Source organism: Tenrec ecaudatus, chromosome 7 (assembly GCF_050624435.1).
Source record: "Tenrec ecaudatus isolate mTenEca1 chromosome 7, mTenEca1.hap1, whole genome shotgun sequence".
NCBI lineage: Eukaryota > Metazoa > Chordata > Mammalia > Afrosoricida > Tenrecidae > Tenrec > Tenrec ecaudatus.
The window spans coordinates 114,506,965-114,523,658 of record NC_134536.1 but is presented as its reverse complement, the minus strand read 5'-3'; the positions used below and the strand labels follow the sequence as shown (position 1 = coordinate 114,523,658).

The 16,694-nt window shown below is 41.0% G+C and overlaps 1 protein-coding gene across 13 annotated transcripts in view; it reads right to left on the bottom strand.

Annotated features, from left to right (window-relative positions):
- The window catches only part of DST (dystonin), a 450,811-nt gene that overhangs the window by 104,645 nt on the left and 329,472 nt on the right, over nucleotides 1–16,694 (bottom strand). For all 13 annotated transcript variants that reach the window (XM_075554951.1, XM_075554950.1, XM_075554962.1 and 10 more), the window contains 10 exons: nucleotides 15,530–15,738; nucleotides 14,547–14,864; nucleotides 12,132–12,298; nucleotides 10,482–10,638; nucleotides 9,304–9,430; nucleotides 7,256–7,318; nucleotides 6,242–6,483; nucleotides 5,233–5,362; nucleotides 2,132–2,331; nucleotides 173–668 (listed from right to left, as the gene is read on the bottom strand). In XM_075554951.1, the coding sequence (XP_075411066.1) occupies nucleotides 173–668; nucleotides 2,132–2,331; nucleotides 5,233–5,362; nucleotides 6,242–6,483; nucleotides 7,256–7,318; nucleotides 9,304–9,430; nucleotides 10,482–10,638; nucleotides 12,132–12,298; nucleotides 14,547–14,864; nucleotides 15,530–15,738 (2,109 nt within the window). The remainder of the gene's footprint in view (nucleotides 1–172; nucleotides 669–2,131; nucleotides 2,332–5,232; nucleotides 5,363–6,241; nucleotides 6,484–7,255; nucleotides 7,319–9,303; nucleotides 9,431–10,481; nucleotides 10,639–12,131; nucleotides 12,299–14,546; nucleotides 14,865–15,529; nucleotides 15,739–16,694) is intronic.

Genomic DNA, 16,694 nt, shown 5'->3' with positions numbered 1-16,694 from the left:
TGCTCTGTGGGGTTTGCAATGGCTGCCTTTTCAGGAGCAGGAAGCCAGTCCAACTGCAGCCCTTCTGCTGGCAGCTGAGGGCACCATCGATTGAACAACACAGGCAATATCCAGTATCTGCACATTGTGTGTTTCCAACCAGGCAATATACAACTTGAAAAGAGAAACAAACCTGCTTTTTGTTCAATATCCTTAAATGGTTTTAAGACACCTTCGAGTTGCCTCCTAAGTTCTGCCTTCAAGTATTCTTCTTTAACCAGGGCTGACAAATCCTCACAGAGGGCCTGGGCCACCTTGAGCTGCTTCCCCTCCTGCTCTACGTCCTGCTTCATTTTCTGGGCTGCTTCCAGCTGCTGGTTCATGGCATCGGGGTGTGTGCTCACAGCCAGGCTAGTGCTGAGTTTTCTGTCCAAGTCGCTCAGTTTATTGGAAAGGCTTCTCAGCAGGCTCTGGTACTGTGTGCTTTTCACAATGGCTTGGTCGATCCAGTCACATCTGTCACTCAATTGTCTGGTTAGGCACTCCCATTTTTGGGTCACAGTGGCTAGTTGCTCTTTCACAACCCCATGCAAAGAGGCATGTTCACCGGGTCTGCTCAGAATGCCCTGGCCAGCTGCTGTGAGCTGTTCGTATTGAGGCTTCCGAGTATCAAACTCTTGTAGTAGAATCTGAGGGAACAGCACAAACAAACACACAAGCAAAGCACTCGTTAATGAATTGTAAATATAACCATGGCAATAGGACCAGTGTTAGGTTTCTAAGCAGAAAGAAATGGTATGTATCTTGTTCAGGTGGTTTTTATTGTTTTCTAGTTACTGCTTTCCTTGTTTTTATTTCATGAACAATGGGGCGTTGTAAAGATAACATTTTGTCTCAAGCAACCCCTTTAATGGGGAAAAGGAATTTGATAAGTTTTTTTTTTTGCAGTCTGAGCAAAAAAAAAAATCATTTACCCAGGGAACCAGCACCACTGGGCAAGTTCAAGTCACACTAACATCAAATTTATTTGCTTTGTTTTTTTCTTCCTCTGACTAGTTTTCCCTTTGTAAGGTTTCTGAAAAACCCCACAGCTGTATTTCAAAGGGAATGCACAGTGATAATAGTGTTAGAATACATTAACTCATGGCACATTGATTTACAAAGGTTTTTGGGTTTTTTAATGTAAGATTTATTGATATTTATAGTCTTTATTAGAAAGATTTTAGCCAATAAATCACATTGCTCAGAACAAACAGGCTCCACATGACTCTGTCTCATTATTAAACAAACAGCCCGCAAATTTCCTTCTCGCAATCAGATCAGGTTTATGTCTGGAGTCCACCAGGAGGAACGGCAACTGCCCCCACCCCACCCCTGACATTTATCTTGATCTTGTGTCTCCATTCTCTTCAGACGAAGGAGTCAAAGGAACGGGGGCATGCGACTCAAACTATCAAGAGCGAGGTCTGTTTTCCAACGTCCAGAATCAGCCTCACCACTCCAGAAAGCCACTCCCCAGCCATAAGGAAACCCAACCGAAACCGCAGCAGAGCTTCTGGAATTACGTCTGATTTCAGTTTTATGGACTATTTTCTCCTTGGTGTGGGTTTATCTGCTTTATCACTAGGCAGGCTCAACTAATCCACGGAGGTCCCAGGTACTCTCCCTGCTTCCTCCTTTCTCCCCTTCTCCTCCTGTGTCCTCTCCCCCTCAAAGCTGTCCCACAGGACTTTAAAACGTTTCATTATCTACTACCGCAATCAAGACAAATAAAACCTCAAAGGAGTAATTTCTAAACAACAAAAGAAGCATGCACTAAGCTTCCCATAAAAATGTTATTGCTACTTATACAATCCCATTAATACTTCAAAGGCGGCCGGGTCTGTACAGACTGTAACATGACTGAAATTATGAGGAATGTGACCCGCTCCTGGGGTCAAACACAGTACTTCAGAACGTGTGCCTCCTCGGCTTGGTCCTCTGGGGGCTTCCCACTAAGCCTTCCCTGTCTTGGGAGCTGCACAAACATTTTGGATGCATCCTGCCGGAGGCCCTTGAAATCTAGACTTCACAAAGCGGATGCTGCTGCGGAGGTGCTTGTCCGACCGAGAACGGTGATTTCACATGCGATGAGCAATGAGGTAACACTCACCTCCACTTGTTGCCGTTGTGTGCTCAGCATGTTTGGGTCGATCGACAAGGGCCCGAGAACACTAACCATCAGCTCTTTTTCCAACAGCCACTGCTTTAACTGGGCCTCTACAGTCTGGAATTGTGTCAACTTATTGGAGGATTCTTCCAGCTTTTGTTGCCTATCAACTGTCAATTGATTGAGTTCTTGCCATTTAGAATCTAAAAAAAAAAAAAAGGAAAAGGTAAAAGAGGAAACCGGTGGTTGGTTTTTATGCATGTGATGAGATGGCATGGGATGTTAAATGTGGTACGTGACGACCATCCCGTCATCTTTCTAGCTCTTCTAATGGCGGACTAGAGGCCTCTAATGTAAGTGCATTTACAGGTTTTGTGGCCCGAGTGGTTATGACGAAAGTATAAGAAGAGAAAACTAAACTGGGGCGTGATTTCAAAGATCTTAGAGAAAATGGAATATTCCTCAAAGCAAACAGGATCTTCAGAACACCGTTCCTTCTTCCTTTCTAGACGTCCTTTGGTTTTGCTCAGCAATAACTGACCTGTGTGGACAACGACCACGAATCCTTTCCTGTCAAATCGCTAACCATCAGTTCTAGGTACATGACTCCCAAATTTAACTTTATTCCTCCTCTATCACTCTCTCCGCTTGGAATCACACAGCAACAAGCAACTGCTGCAAAGATGGGCATCGCACCCGTTTTACACTCCACATTATAAAACAACACCCATGATATTCCTCTTTAAACTAGAGTCTCTTTCTGACTTTCAAAGTCTGCTCTTAATCAGTTCCCATCTCCTCCATGTCCCCGAGATGCAACGGTTCTGAGTGTTCTTTTCTAACGGTCTCGGTGCTCTTACATCCTTGTCATAGATCCGTAAGCCAATCCCATGACTCCGCTCAGGCCTTCATCAGCGTTTGCATATGCCAGCAGATCTCAAACTCAAACTGCATTAGAATCAACTGTAGAGCTTATTTAAAAATAATAATACGGTACATTTCTGAGCTCTGGCCCCGGCATTTTACATCTCGCACAAGTCCCCGGGTGAGGTGATGCTGATGTTGCTGTTCCCAAGAGTGCATTTTGAGGATCACTGTCTTTCTGATTGGTCTCCCAGCCAACACTCTTTCTCAGCTATAATCTGTTGTGCTCGAAAATCATTTTAATAGGCCATTTTCCCTGATCAAATCTTTCAATAACTAACCCCTCACCACTCTAATAATAAAATGTAAGACATTTGCTTGACACGCAAAAGTCCTCTTCTATTGACCTGAGATGGTTTGCTCTTCAAGATCAATGCTCCAAGCCAGCCTTGCTGATTTTACCATCGCCATCCAAGCAAGTGTTTACTCACACAGGGCTCAAGTTTGCCTCTTCATATGTTTCAATCTTACTCTGCTTCCTTCACAATCCCAATGGGTCTTTCCATCTCTTGGAAGTCTTCCCTAATTTCTCTGCCCTCAAAATAGGATGCTTCCTAAAGCCAGAGGCGACTAACCCAAGCTCTTCTGCCAGGGCTTTGAACACACCGTTTGCTCAATAAACTTTCAGTAGTGGTCCTAAAGAGTTATCATGCTTACTATTTTCACCAAGACTAATGTACCGAAGGGCTGATTTAATAGACCTCAAATAAATAAATAGACCTCAATCCCTAAAATCTTATCTCATGAGATCAATCTGTATTGCATGTTCTACTCAAATATGATCTGAAAACAAGATGATGCAATTAAGGCAGCACCTTGGGAGAAAGAAATATCAAAATAATCATGGAGGTTTTTCAAAACACACATTCTTTACCCCATCCACTCCATTCTAATGTGTCCTGATTATATCCCACCCCACGCCCGAGTAATTCTGCTATTCCAAATGCTTGTAGGTGAGGGCACTGAATTAGAGCAAATTGATTTCAGTGTAACAAGAGTCTGGAGAGTGTGATTAAACCTGCCTTTGAGAACATTATGAAACCTTAAAGTAACCCTTATCAAATTCATAGTTTGGAATATATTTATAAGTCGACCATTAAAAACTCAACAACTCACTACCATTGCATTGATTTTCCAATCCTGGTGGCTCTGCATGGCAGAGTAGAGCTGCCCCCGTGCTTTGTGAGGTAGTGAATTTCTACAAGAGCAGGAAGCCTCATCCTTCTTCGGTGGAGCGGCTGGTGGGGTGGAACTGCAGACCAATGTGCAACCCACTACCTCATAACATTTGATACATGAGGGATTTCAAAAAGTTCATGGAAAAATAAAATAATTTTCCCAGGAGCTTCCTTAAGTCCCCTCATATACGATGGAACCATTGTATTGTTGCATTGGACAGTCAAATATTGAAAGGCTAAAAAATAAAAAATTCTGCTCCTTAAAAGCAGAAAAACACTATAGAGTCCTTATTTTGTGCCTGTTTGTGAGACACTGTGAAGGGGGACTGATGACTATGGTTTACAATTGCGTTCCGTATTATCAGAATAAAGAAAGGGGCGGTGGAGAACATAAGGCTGTGGAGGACACTGTATCTACGAGGGACAGATTATTTAGGGACAGGCCTGGGTGGGAGGAAAACTTCGGCTAAAGAATCAAAACACTCAGAGTGTTGTGGAGAGCTTTTTAAAAAAATCTTTGTTAGCGGAGGGACTAAGAGCATAATGTAGGAGGATGCAGGAGTCTCAGAAGTTAATTCCATGAAGGTTTAAAAAAAGAGGATTCAATTTCAGACAAACAAAAGAAACATTTAAATTAAAATGTAGTAACATGTAAATGATTTAGAAGCACCAAAAAGCTAGTAACAAGTAAATGAACAATCGGAAAATAAAACTGAATGCACATTTTATTATAGTATCAGCCATCTTCATAAATATGAACTTAGCTCATTTTAGCTAGGAAAAAAAACCAGATATGTATATTCTCAGCATAATATAATCTGAGGCAACACTGTTGGATGTCCAAAAACAGATTCTGAAACATTAACATAAATCCAAAATTATGTGAGGATTTCTTAACATAAATCCAAAATATTGAAAACTATTTTTGGATACACATCATGATAAAAATGGGAAAGGATCGTACTTGTGTGCATGGTCTTTGATGCAAGCAACACAACATACCTATTTCTGCCAACATCTGTTTCCATTTGGGGGCCTCAGGAGTATTTGGGTTCTCCTCCAACAGCGCCGTCAATTTGTCTTTCAACTCTTGCACTTTATTTACATTTTGCTTCAGTTCGGCCCCAAATGACTAACAAGGGGAAAATAAATACTACAGTAACTATGTTAAAGTATGTAGACATCAGAAGACAAAAACACAATTATGACGGAGCCTGTTTCTCTCCAGTGTGACCTGCGCAGGGAAAAAACCCACGGTAAAATGCCGCAGTGGATGAGGACCCAAGTTTAAGAGTGAATTATTTAACGTTCCTTTTAGCTTGTCTTCAACCATCTGATGAAGGAATCCCACAAAGAAGGAACACTGTAGCCACAGAGAGGATGAGTTTAGCCGTTATTACTGAGCAATAATTTCATACTATCTTCAAACCCCTCTGGAAAAAGAGATGACGTTCTTTAAGATTGTGATTAGTAAGAAAATCAGCCTTGCTGAAGGCTGCCAGAATTGTGAGCGTCTGCAGTGAACACGCACTTTATTTTTTGGGCAATGTGGTATAGAGTGCAAAATACACAAGTTCTCTGTAAAAAGGCTCCACCCTCATTGTTACCTTTAGAACTATTTTCTCCATCTTCCTGGCTATAATGGAAAACATTACAAAGAGGGGAGGCATTAGCTACCTTATTTTATACTAGATAGAACAGATTCATCATAAACGTATCCTTAAAATCAATGGTCAACTAAGTCATAGTCTCTTAGACTTCAGTGGATTTAAAGGTGACAAATTTGCTCACATCCAAACTTCACTCATCTTCATAAGGTTTGTGTACACATAGGCGACACCTACTGTCATCACATGCTCCCGAAACACACATTAAAAGAAAACTGGCCAACTTATTTGGTGAAAGTTATACAGGACTGGAAGTCAGATAGAGGTCTCCGGACTAGCGCCCAGGGCTCTCCATTCTGAATGTTCTCTCCTCGTAGCCTAAGTAAGTGACCCACAAAATATACCTTATTTTGTTCAACTTGCGACTTCACAGCCTCGCTATCCGTGGGTGCAGGTGTCTGATGCCATGCTTTTGCGGTCTTGTTCATTTTCTGTAGCCACTGCATCATTGTAGTCGACTCCTCCTGAGCCTTTTGTAGTTTGGAAAGCTTAGTGTTCAATTCCGCTATTTTGTCCTTGAGCAACAGGCCAAGATCTTCATAGCCATGGCTTATGTCACTCATATCCTTTTTGACAGATGTTACTCCTATGAACACACACACACACACACACACACACATTTCATCTTGAAGGCTCTTAAAAAGCAAGCTCTAAAAAATGGAAGTTTACATTTTCCATGATACCCATTTCTATTTTGTCAGTATTAAACCTACTATCATAAAGTCATAGTATTTTTCAAAGGCTAGACCGTTTTCTAAGGCTACAAAATGAAGTGATAGTTTAGGAACATTTCATTTTACAAATGAAATTTAAAGGTTGTTAAAATGGAACAAAAAGCTTGAAGTATGGAATGCTACTTAGTAACTTCTGTGGAAACAAGCACAGCAAATCGGCTCAGGTAATGCCACCCCAAGTAACAAGCATTTCAAATTAATAAAAATAAAAATTAATCTAAGAGCTCAATTGAATCACACTAATTTCATATGAATGAAATCACTGACTTACATATAAAATATAGCATTTCTAGAGACTATGAATGCTACATTACATAGTTCCACTCTAGTCCAACTTTGAAATTTCTACCTAACTCTTGTCAGGCCCGGTGGCACTGCCTAGCAAGCGCCAGACTCCCAACTGCAAGGTTGGCGGTTTGCACTTGGCAGCTGCTCAGTAAGGAATAGTTGAGGCTCTCTGTCCCCCGGGAGGGTTTGAGCCTTGCACTCCCTACACAGGTTCGCTTTGAGTTAGAATTGACTCGATAACATCGTGATTGGTTTAGTTTTGATATTGTAGGCCACTGAAAGAAAACAAAACTAAACGAACTACTTTAATCTATAACCTTTAAAATTATTACTCACCTTTATTTGCCAGAAATTCCTGTGTATCTGCAGCTGTTCCTTCACCATTTAATATTGCACTACCTGCAAAAATATTAGCACGGAAGTAATCACCAAGCTCTATGGCATTTTTATGTATTTCAGTAGGAAGGCTTAAATTACCGTAATTGTCATACATGGTGGGGGGGAGTGTTTCTACTGGAAAGTGCACTGATTCAATTTCAAAGTCAAATGCAGATCCCAATGTAAAGACTGACGCATGTTCCCTCTTCTATATGAAGTGTGTTCCTAAAGTAGGAGCACAATAGTCTGAAGAGTTTCAGCAAGTTTACATTATCTAATTGCCAAAGGAAGTTTGTGAGAACGTGGTTTTGTCACTAAAGTTACTTTAGCGGGGAAGTGCCTTAAGTCCAGAAGGTTGGTATAAGTGTACGCAATGAAGTCTGAGTAACTGTCCAAACAAAGACTGTCTTCCTTAAGCTGAGAGCTGTCTGGTGCCACGTAACAGTGTCACTGAGTGCTTAATAAACATGAAAACAAGCTGCAAGGGAAGGAAAATTAATTATATTGCTAACTCAGAATTATGCCAGCATAGAGACAGGAGAGCACCGTGGTTAGGTGTCCTTCCCTGTGATGCATGGCTCACCTGAATTTAATTTCCCGTCTCACTAATTACTAGCTCGGTGACTGGACTAATTAATTCCCAAACTGATGAGTAAAATAATAACTAACACCTAAGACCACATAGGAATTAAAAGCAGTTAATCCATGACCTAGAAATAGAAACTACTTAAATACTTCTCTTTTCTTATGCAAATATCCAGCATTAGCACTCTTTGGTATTCATTATCTGAATATTAAAAAATCAGTTAGCTTGTCCTAAATTCGTATCCACTGGTTATCTATGCAAAGCACAGAAGACATATCCCCCAAATTTGCCACTTAAGAAAAAAAATCCAAACAAAAATATTTGAAAACGTAAATTTTATCCAAAGTTTTCCTTCTTTAAAAAGAACAAAAGATCACACATAATGACATTTCAGATGTTTAAGTGAAAATATCCTGCAGATACTAAATATTCATTCCTACCATGATTGGTAGTGACCAGGAAAAGAAAAGTAATTCTTACTTATTTGTAAATATAAAGTAGGCATAGAGAATTAAATAATGTGCAATGTGTTGGGGGAGGGGTGGGGGCGTGGGGGTGGGGAGACTTATTTCAGAAAATCTGATTAGGAGAGATAATCACACCACACACAACATGAATTATTCCCTGAAATGAGATTAATCGAGGGGAATAAAAGGCTGGTTGAGCAAGGCCCAGCGGGAACATCAGGCTCACAATGGAGGCCGCTGGGGGCTGGACAGACCAGATAAACCATGGAGGCCAGTGTGAGACCAGTGTGAGAGCTGCCGGCTCTTTATTGCTGGATTGAAACAACCAAAACCCTCCAAAACTTACAACATTACAAATATAATTCACACTTAAAGCGACATCTATAAGTTATTTAAATTGATTTTAGAAGCACTATATGGTCACAACTCTTTCCTTTTGCTATGAAGAGTGGCTCTAAGATTCAGCTTCAGCTCCGCTGGCTAATACATTACATACTGGTTTTCTTTGGGGCTCCCAGACAGAGTCAAGCAAACTATACTGAGAGAGGTCCACCCTCCGGGAAGAGCTTGCTTTTTCCTCTCACGCCTTTCTCCAAAAGACCAGATTCATTTCTTAATCAGACCTTGGAAGGTGAATAGAAATGTTTCCAGTAGAATTTGAATTGAATTGAGTAGCTCCCTCTAAGAACAATAAAATGTTTTCATTTTAAAAAATAAACAAGTAAATTGAAATCTAACGTGCCCCCTCTCCAAAAAGAATGCTACATTTTAAATGTAGTCTTCAATTAGATGAAGCCTGGAAATAGTAGTAGACATTTGATCAGCACAGATACTTCCTCAGCCACCTGTCTTATCACATCGCCGTCGCAGGTTCCTGACATGAGTTCATGCACGGCCTTTCTGGCAGTGGCGTACCCAAAACCCTGCTTTCTGCCCGAAAGGGCAGCACGTACCTGATTTAACTGCTGTCATCGCTTTCGCAGGGGCAGTCACGGCACTTAATAGGTTACATAGTGCGGTCCCGCTATTGCTTACTTTCTGAATCTCTGGTGTCTTCAAATTCCACTGTTCTTGTAATTTCTTGAAATATAAAAACACATTATTTTTCGATCTTGAGCGTCTTTTCAAAGTTGTGCATCGTAACTCAATTCCTCCAGCACAGATAGTAGCGATGATGTGAGAGCGCTGCCTTGGGAAGGGTGGAGGGGGGAACAGGCACCATCCCTCTTGGCTCCAACAGCCGGGGTGACTGTTAGCACTGTTAGCAGAGTGGAGCGGGCCTTGTCCCAGGCGGAGTGGAAGTCAGGCCATTCCTAGCTGTCCTGGGTTCTAAAGCAACTGTCAACTGTAGGTCTGGAGAGCTGCCCAGGGGACAGCCAGGTGACTGGAGAAAATGGACTCGAGACAATTAAAAATCTTTTTAAATGAGAATTTAGAATTCCACTTCCCAGTGAGCTTTCCTCATTAAATTTTTCAATCTTATTTTTCTCCCTAAACATCCACATCTAGAGTGAAAAATACATGGTTCTAACTAGCCAGACATCTTCTGGTTTGAGTGTAATGACAAAAGGCGTGTGTTATGTTTATGCTGCAGAATCAATAACTTTTCAAGTACTGATCGTAGGGGTGTCTCTATGTTAGAGTAAGATGCTGACGGAAGAAGAGAAACTTAACACCATGAAAAAAACATGGCACAAAGAGAAGCTATGTAGAGATGGAGTGGGGAAAGAAACACCAATATAGTTAAAGTCAGCAACTCACTAATTCTCAAAAAACAAACACCTCAAACTCACTGCCAGCGTCAATTCCGGCTCAGAGGGACCCTACAGGGCAGGGCAGAGCTGTCCTGGTGGGTTTCTGAGCCTTTCTTCACTGGAGTAGAAAGCCTCATCTTGCTCAGAGTTAACACAAGCACTGCGCCACCTAAGTGCTCACTGCCACCGAGCCAATTCTGACCGGGCGCCGCCCTCTGAGAAAGAGCAGGCGAGGACATACGTTTGTAGTAACAGTTACTCCCAAGTCATCGTTTCCAGTATCACCAAAGTTTAGAGTAGGTCTATGATGCAGAGATGAAAAATCTAATCCTCTGACACCAGCTAGTGAGAAGTTTATATTACACACAATAATTCACCTCGGTTTCTTCCAATGATTTTCTTAAATCGTCTGCGCCGAAAGAAGGCTGCACAATAGGAACTCTCTCTGTTGTTTCTTGAATCCATGACGTTAAGGATTTGACGAGGACTTGGAAAGCATCCATCTGTTCTTGACAAGAAGATACAGCTTCTTTTCTAGATAACAAACCCCATAAAATATTAAGTTTGAAAAGGAAATGCACCAAACGGCTGACTAGCAAATAAATCAGTATTCCTAAATTCACAATTTGTATTAAGGGAAAAAAATGCCCACATTCACACCGTACCCCCTTGTACATGCAGGAGGCAAGAGTTCAGGTGAAATCAAGGTAAATAACTATTTGTCTGTTGCTCAGGCACGGGCCATCAGTAAAGAGGAATCGTTAAGAAATCTGTAACTCACATGTCATGGTGCTCCAGAACACTACATAAACTCTAAGGCGAGATAAACGGTTTTCATGTTATTTAGATCCAGCGAGCTTTGATCTGTCCACTTTTATGTAACTCTGAATGCCAAAAGGCACAGAACCCAAGGAAAGGTTGTATAAATCACTGAAATGAGGGAGACGCAATGCCACCTAGTGGTCCATAGACTAAGACGATAGTCACCTTAATGGATAAGCTGGGTGCTTTCAGGAGTACATATGCAAATTTATAACACTGGGGTGCAAGTGTCTGCAGAGTTGTAATGAGTGTTATTTCAGGTCACTCCACAGGGAACGTCTCCAGATCTGTCTGTGTGCTCCACACCATGGCGGGGCACACATGTCTAGCACATGAACAGCTGCGGCGACAGTCATACATGAGAGACGTGTACACACGTGGGAGTGTGTAGAACACTGGCACATAAGGACCTGTTGCAGTAGATTAATGTCTGATGGACTGGGAAGCTTTGAACTTGGGCCCATTTGAAAGAAGAAGAAGAGTTCATCTGAGAAATCCAAGGACATCTCTCCTGTGTGAAATGAGCTAAGCATGCTATGGCCTAGACCCTATCCCAAAGATTTAGAAAATTATAAAACAACAAAGAATGGAATAGAAAAGCATCTTCTCTCTTTCTGAGCTCGTTTGTATACACTTAGCAAAGCCAGATGTGCATCCCAAACGAGCACGAGATCAGATATGCAAAGTTCCCTCCTGCACGGCTTTTAGCTCAACATCAGTCCATTCTGATTTCTTACCGTGCTTGTGCATGGAGTCATTTCTTATCTACAACTCTTTAAAAAGCAAACTCTCCTATGAAAGGGACCATGAAGGAGAATACTGAAATTTCACAAAGCTTCTGAATGGAGCCCAGAAAGCAATGAACCACAATGATTTCTTTCATGAGTATTTCTGTGTGATATTTGGCAACGATTTTGGAGACCACATTAAGTATGGGTCACTCTGAATTAATACGCAACCACTACCATTTTTCCTTACATAATACTTTCCGCTTTAACGTAAAGAGCATTGATTTCCACCTACTTACTTCAACAAGCAATGCACTTAGTTTTCAGATAACAAGTTACCAAAATATAAAAGCGTTAACAAGCCCTGTGATTATTAGGTTTCCAAATTTGCTTCATCTATTTATGAAGGTCTATAAAAGCAACCAATCTAATGAGCATTGAGAGGAATAAAATCCACTTTTTCCAAGTGATCCTTACTTGTCTCTGATGGCGTCTTCCATTTCCTTGAATTGCTTTGACAGATTCTTTGTTTTTTCAAAAAGCAGAGCTTTGTCTCCTGGTAAGCCATGGCTGGGAGTCTCTTTCAGGAGATTTTGCAAAACTTCAAGATCTTTCTTGTGTTGGAAGAATTCAGAAGTTGATTCCTAGAGAGTATTTAGATATCTAGTCAATACAGACATTGCTAGACCTTCAAATTAAATTGCATTCAGAAATGTGAAAAATTCAGAAGGTGATCATAATGGTGCTATTTAGATTATCCTTTGGAAAGATTCTGCCCCTCATCAGGACTCTAAATACAAATGAGCATGAAGCAAGCAGGCAATTTGAAGTGAAGTATAGTAGATATTATTTAATTTGAAAATGCATACTTTATACTTTGCCTATACCAGTACAATATCTGTAAATGTATCTATGTATGTTATATAGGAAATTTCTAGATGGTATAAACTATAAACATACTTATGCTGCTAATCTAAAGGTTGGAAGTTCAAGTCCACTGAAAATAGCATCTCACCCCATCAGACTGGATTAGAAAACACTCCTAAAAGTCAACAAATAGACCTTGAACTATTTATAGGCTTTTCTTTTTTTTGTCATTGGTTTGTTGTTTTCTTTTGTTGCTTTGTTTTGCTCTGTCTTGTGTTTGTGCTTACTATTATCTCTGCATGTCTATCTAGATAAGATAGGCGGGATAAAGAATCTGGAGGAAAAAAACAATGGGAGGGATGGTTGAGCGGGGCATGGTAAAGGGGGAGGAAGTGGGTGTTAACAAACCTAGGGACAAGGGAGCAACAAGTAATCCAAAAATCGATGGTGAGGAGGATGTAGGAGGCCTGGTAGGAATTGATCAAAGGCAATGTACTGAAACCCAAAAGGCTGAAAATGATAGTGGGACAAGAGGAAAGTAAAAGGAAATAGGGGAAAGAACTAAGAGGCAAAGGGCATTTATAGAGGTCTAAATACAGGCATGTACATATGTAAATATATTTATGATGATAGAGAAATAGATCTATGTACATACATGTATAGGTTCAGTATTAAGTTAGCAGATGGACATTGGGCCTCCACTCAAGTACTCCCTCAATGCAAGAACACTTTGTTCTATTAACCTGGCATTCCATGATGCTTACCTTCCCAACATGATTGCTTAAGACAAAATGGGTGCATAAGCAAATGTGGTGAAGAAAGAGGATGGTGCCTGGCTATCAAAAGATATAGCGTCTCGGATCTTAAAGACTTGAAGATAAAGAAGTAGCCATCTAGCTCAGAAGCAACAAAACCCACATGGAAGAAGCACAGCCGCCTGTGTGATCACAGGCTGTGATCACAAGGTGTTGGTAGGATCAGGTATCAGGCATCAAAGACCCAGAACAAAAAATCCTATCATTGTGAATGAGGTGGAGAGCGCAGTCGAGACCCAAAGCCCATCTTCAGGCAACTGGACACCCCCTTACAGAAGGGTTGTGGGGAGGAGATAAGCCAGTCAGGGTGCAGTATAGCACCAATGAAATAGACAACTTTCCCCTACTTTTTTAATGCTTCCTTCCTCCCAACTATCATGACCCCAATTCTACCTTACAAATCTTGCTAAACAAGAACATGTACATGGGTACAGATAATATCTGGAAACACAGGGAATCCAGGACAGATAAACCCTTCAGGACCAATATTAAGAGTAGCCACACCAGGAGGGTAAGGGGAAGGTGGGGGACGACAGGGGGAACAGAAAACAATGATCTAGCTATAACCCCTTTCCATGGGGATGGACAACAGAAAAGTGGGTGAAGGGAGATGTTGGTCAGTGTAAGAAATGAAAAAACAATAATTTATAAATTATCAAGGGTTCATGAGGGAGCAAGGGTGGGGGAGGGAGGGGAAAAATGAAGAGCTGATACCAAGGGCTCAAGTAGAAAGAAAACATTTTGAAAATGATGATGGTAACATATGTACAAATGTGCTTGATGCAATGGATTGTGTTAAGAGTTGTAAGAGCCCCCAATAAAATTTTTAAAAACAAGAAAAATAAAATGGCATCTCGAAAAGAAAGGTGTTGCAATCTACCTCAAAAAAAAAAAATCCATCACTGAAAACCCCATGAACAGCGCTACTAAGAACACAGGAGGCTGGGTCAGAATCCACTGGACAACAGAGGTGCTGCCTGCGATACATCACATTGATTTCTAATCAGTGAGCAAAGACTGCTTAAGGTTTTTAGTGGAATAAAGCGCAGATCTTCACTAGTGCACAAGTTAGCATATCATATTAACAGTGAATTATATATTATATTATATAATCAGTGAATTATAATTTGGCTTAACTATTAATAGTCTTCATTTTATTTTTAACTATTCATATTCTTAATCAGCATCATCTGCATTCAGGAACATATACCTGCATATGCTGAGACAATTCAGTAACATCTTTTCCTGGTGTGTCTGTCTCAGTAAGAGCCTGAGATTTCATTTCTAAAAATGTTTGGAGCTTTTCTGAGAGGTTCTCAAACAGTTCAACTTTGGTTTTTAGCTCTTCCAGTTTGGCAAGTTTCTCCTTGTGTTTGTGACTCGCTTCTGAAAACCTAGCGGACAAGTCCTTCATTTTGGCCTGCAGTGAGGATGCAGTGGATGGGTCTGTCGTTTCCATAAATGTCTTCACTTTTTCATTCACAGCATTGACGCTGCTCTGGCGGCCAGCAATATCCTGCTCCAACATCTGAAACGAATCAAAGAGTGCGTGCATGTTCATAACGAGGCTTATCGGTAATATCAGAGAGTGTTTTTTTGTTGTTGTTCTGTTTCTCCTCTTACTATTCATGGCAACAGAAACCTGAGCAACCTGTGACTGACAATTGGGCTGAATGACAAGAATGCTGTCTGATCTATCGTGGGAGGAATCTCAGCCCAAATCTCTCCAAGGGAAAGTGAAGAACAGCTGGCTAGTGGCTTGAAAGAGGCAGGAGGCGGCTGCTACTCAGTAACCCTGGGATCCATCCAATGGCGTGCTTGAATTATCCATGGTCCTGATTCTTAAAAGGCCAGACAACAAGATGGAGCGGATTAACCTCATGTGCAGCTGGCTGAAGCCTTGGTAGATGAGATAGGATTTGATGCATGCATAGGCCTCTTTAACACAAATGATAGTATCATGAAGACAACAAAGCTCTTTCTAGATGCCTCACAGACAAATCGGTGTGCAGAGCCATCTTTGTGCAAACACCGTGTTCCATGCTGTTACACTCAGGACACATGTCATTTCTTCTGGATCTTTAAGTGGATCAGCAGTGCACCCCACTCCCCCCACCCCCCGCCCAGAGCTTATTGAACTGTGCCTTTCATCTATTAGTGGGGATTTTTATTCTCTTTAAAATTGTCACTTACAATATTCTTACTGATGAGATCCTGAAGAGCAGCGGAGTTTAAGGGCACTTGACCTTGTTCTTTCAGAGAACTCTCCACGGCTCCCATCCAGTCCAACATTTCATCCAAGCCATCCTGCACACTCAGTGAGCGGGTCAGGGTTATCTGGAGTTTTTCATTCCGCTCATTAATAGACTTGGAGAGATCGTCATATCTCCCAACAATGTCATCTAGTCCAAACAGATCAGGAAATGTTAACCACAGAGGCCTCTTTGCTCTGATCAAGCTTAAAATGATTGAATCACAATGTTGCTCCCATACTACCATTTAAAAAAGAAAATATACTCTAACAATACACTTCCTATTGCCTAGCAGGGCACCACCTTACATCATCTGAACAAAGAAGAAAAATATCCCAGTGAGAGGGAAAATCAATTACTGAAATTTTTTTGGCAGTTAATACATATATCTGTATTATAGAGATATTTTTAGATGTATAGTCACAGGGACAAACTTTTGTAATAAATGTTGGTTTATTGGGTCTCATTTCAAACCTGTCATTTCCAATTGGCCATGCTTGTTGGCCAATTTGGGGTGGGGGGCGGTGACAGCAAGGGAGCTATTCTGAAGAAACAATATGCATCTATAAAGACTTCTCAAGAATTAACCTTTATATATAAAAATACTCTCACTCATTCATACATAAAACAAGTTTCTGTCACCCTTCACTGTGGATAGAAATTGGCAGAACCAAATGTAAGACAGGAAGTTGAAACGCATTGCCACAAAATCATAGAAACTTTTATTAAATAAAAATGCCAAAATGTGAAGCTTTTTCTCAGCATAGTTTACACCAAGCTCAGCGTATATGCTTCTGAAGGCCATGTCTCCATCGCTCCAGTTCTTCCCTGGAGAGTTCTGAACTTGTCTACTTTCACCACATTGAAAACGGAAGTTCTGGTAACCTCAAGGAACTCAAATTGCATGCATCTTAAATGTCATTTGAGAAGCCAGAACAAAGTAAATCTGAAGGGGCAAGAATCGAACTATAGGGCAGATGGGAGCTTCCCCAAAGAAATTCTCACGAGACAGCCATGGCCACCCTGATTGGAAAAATCCTTGGGCATGACTTGTCTGGCGTTTTACTCACCAGTGCACCGTTCGAGTTCCTTAACACTCCTTCATA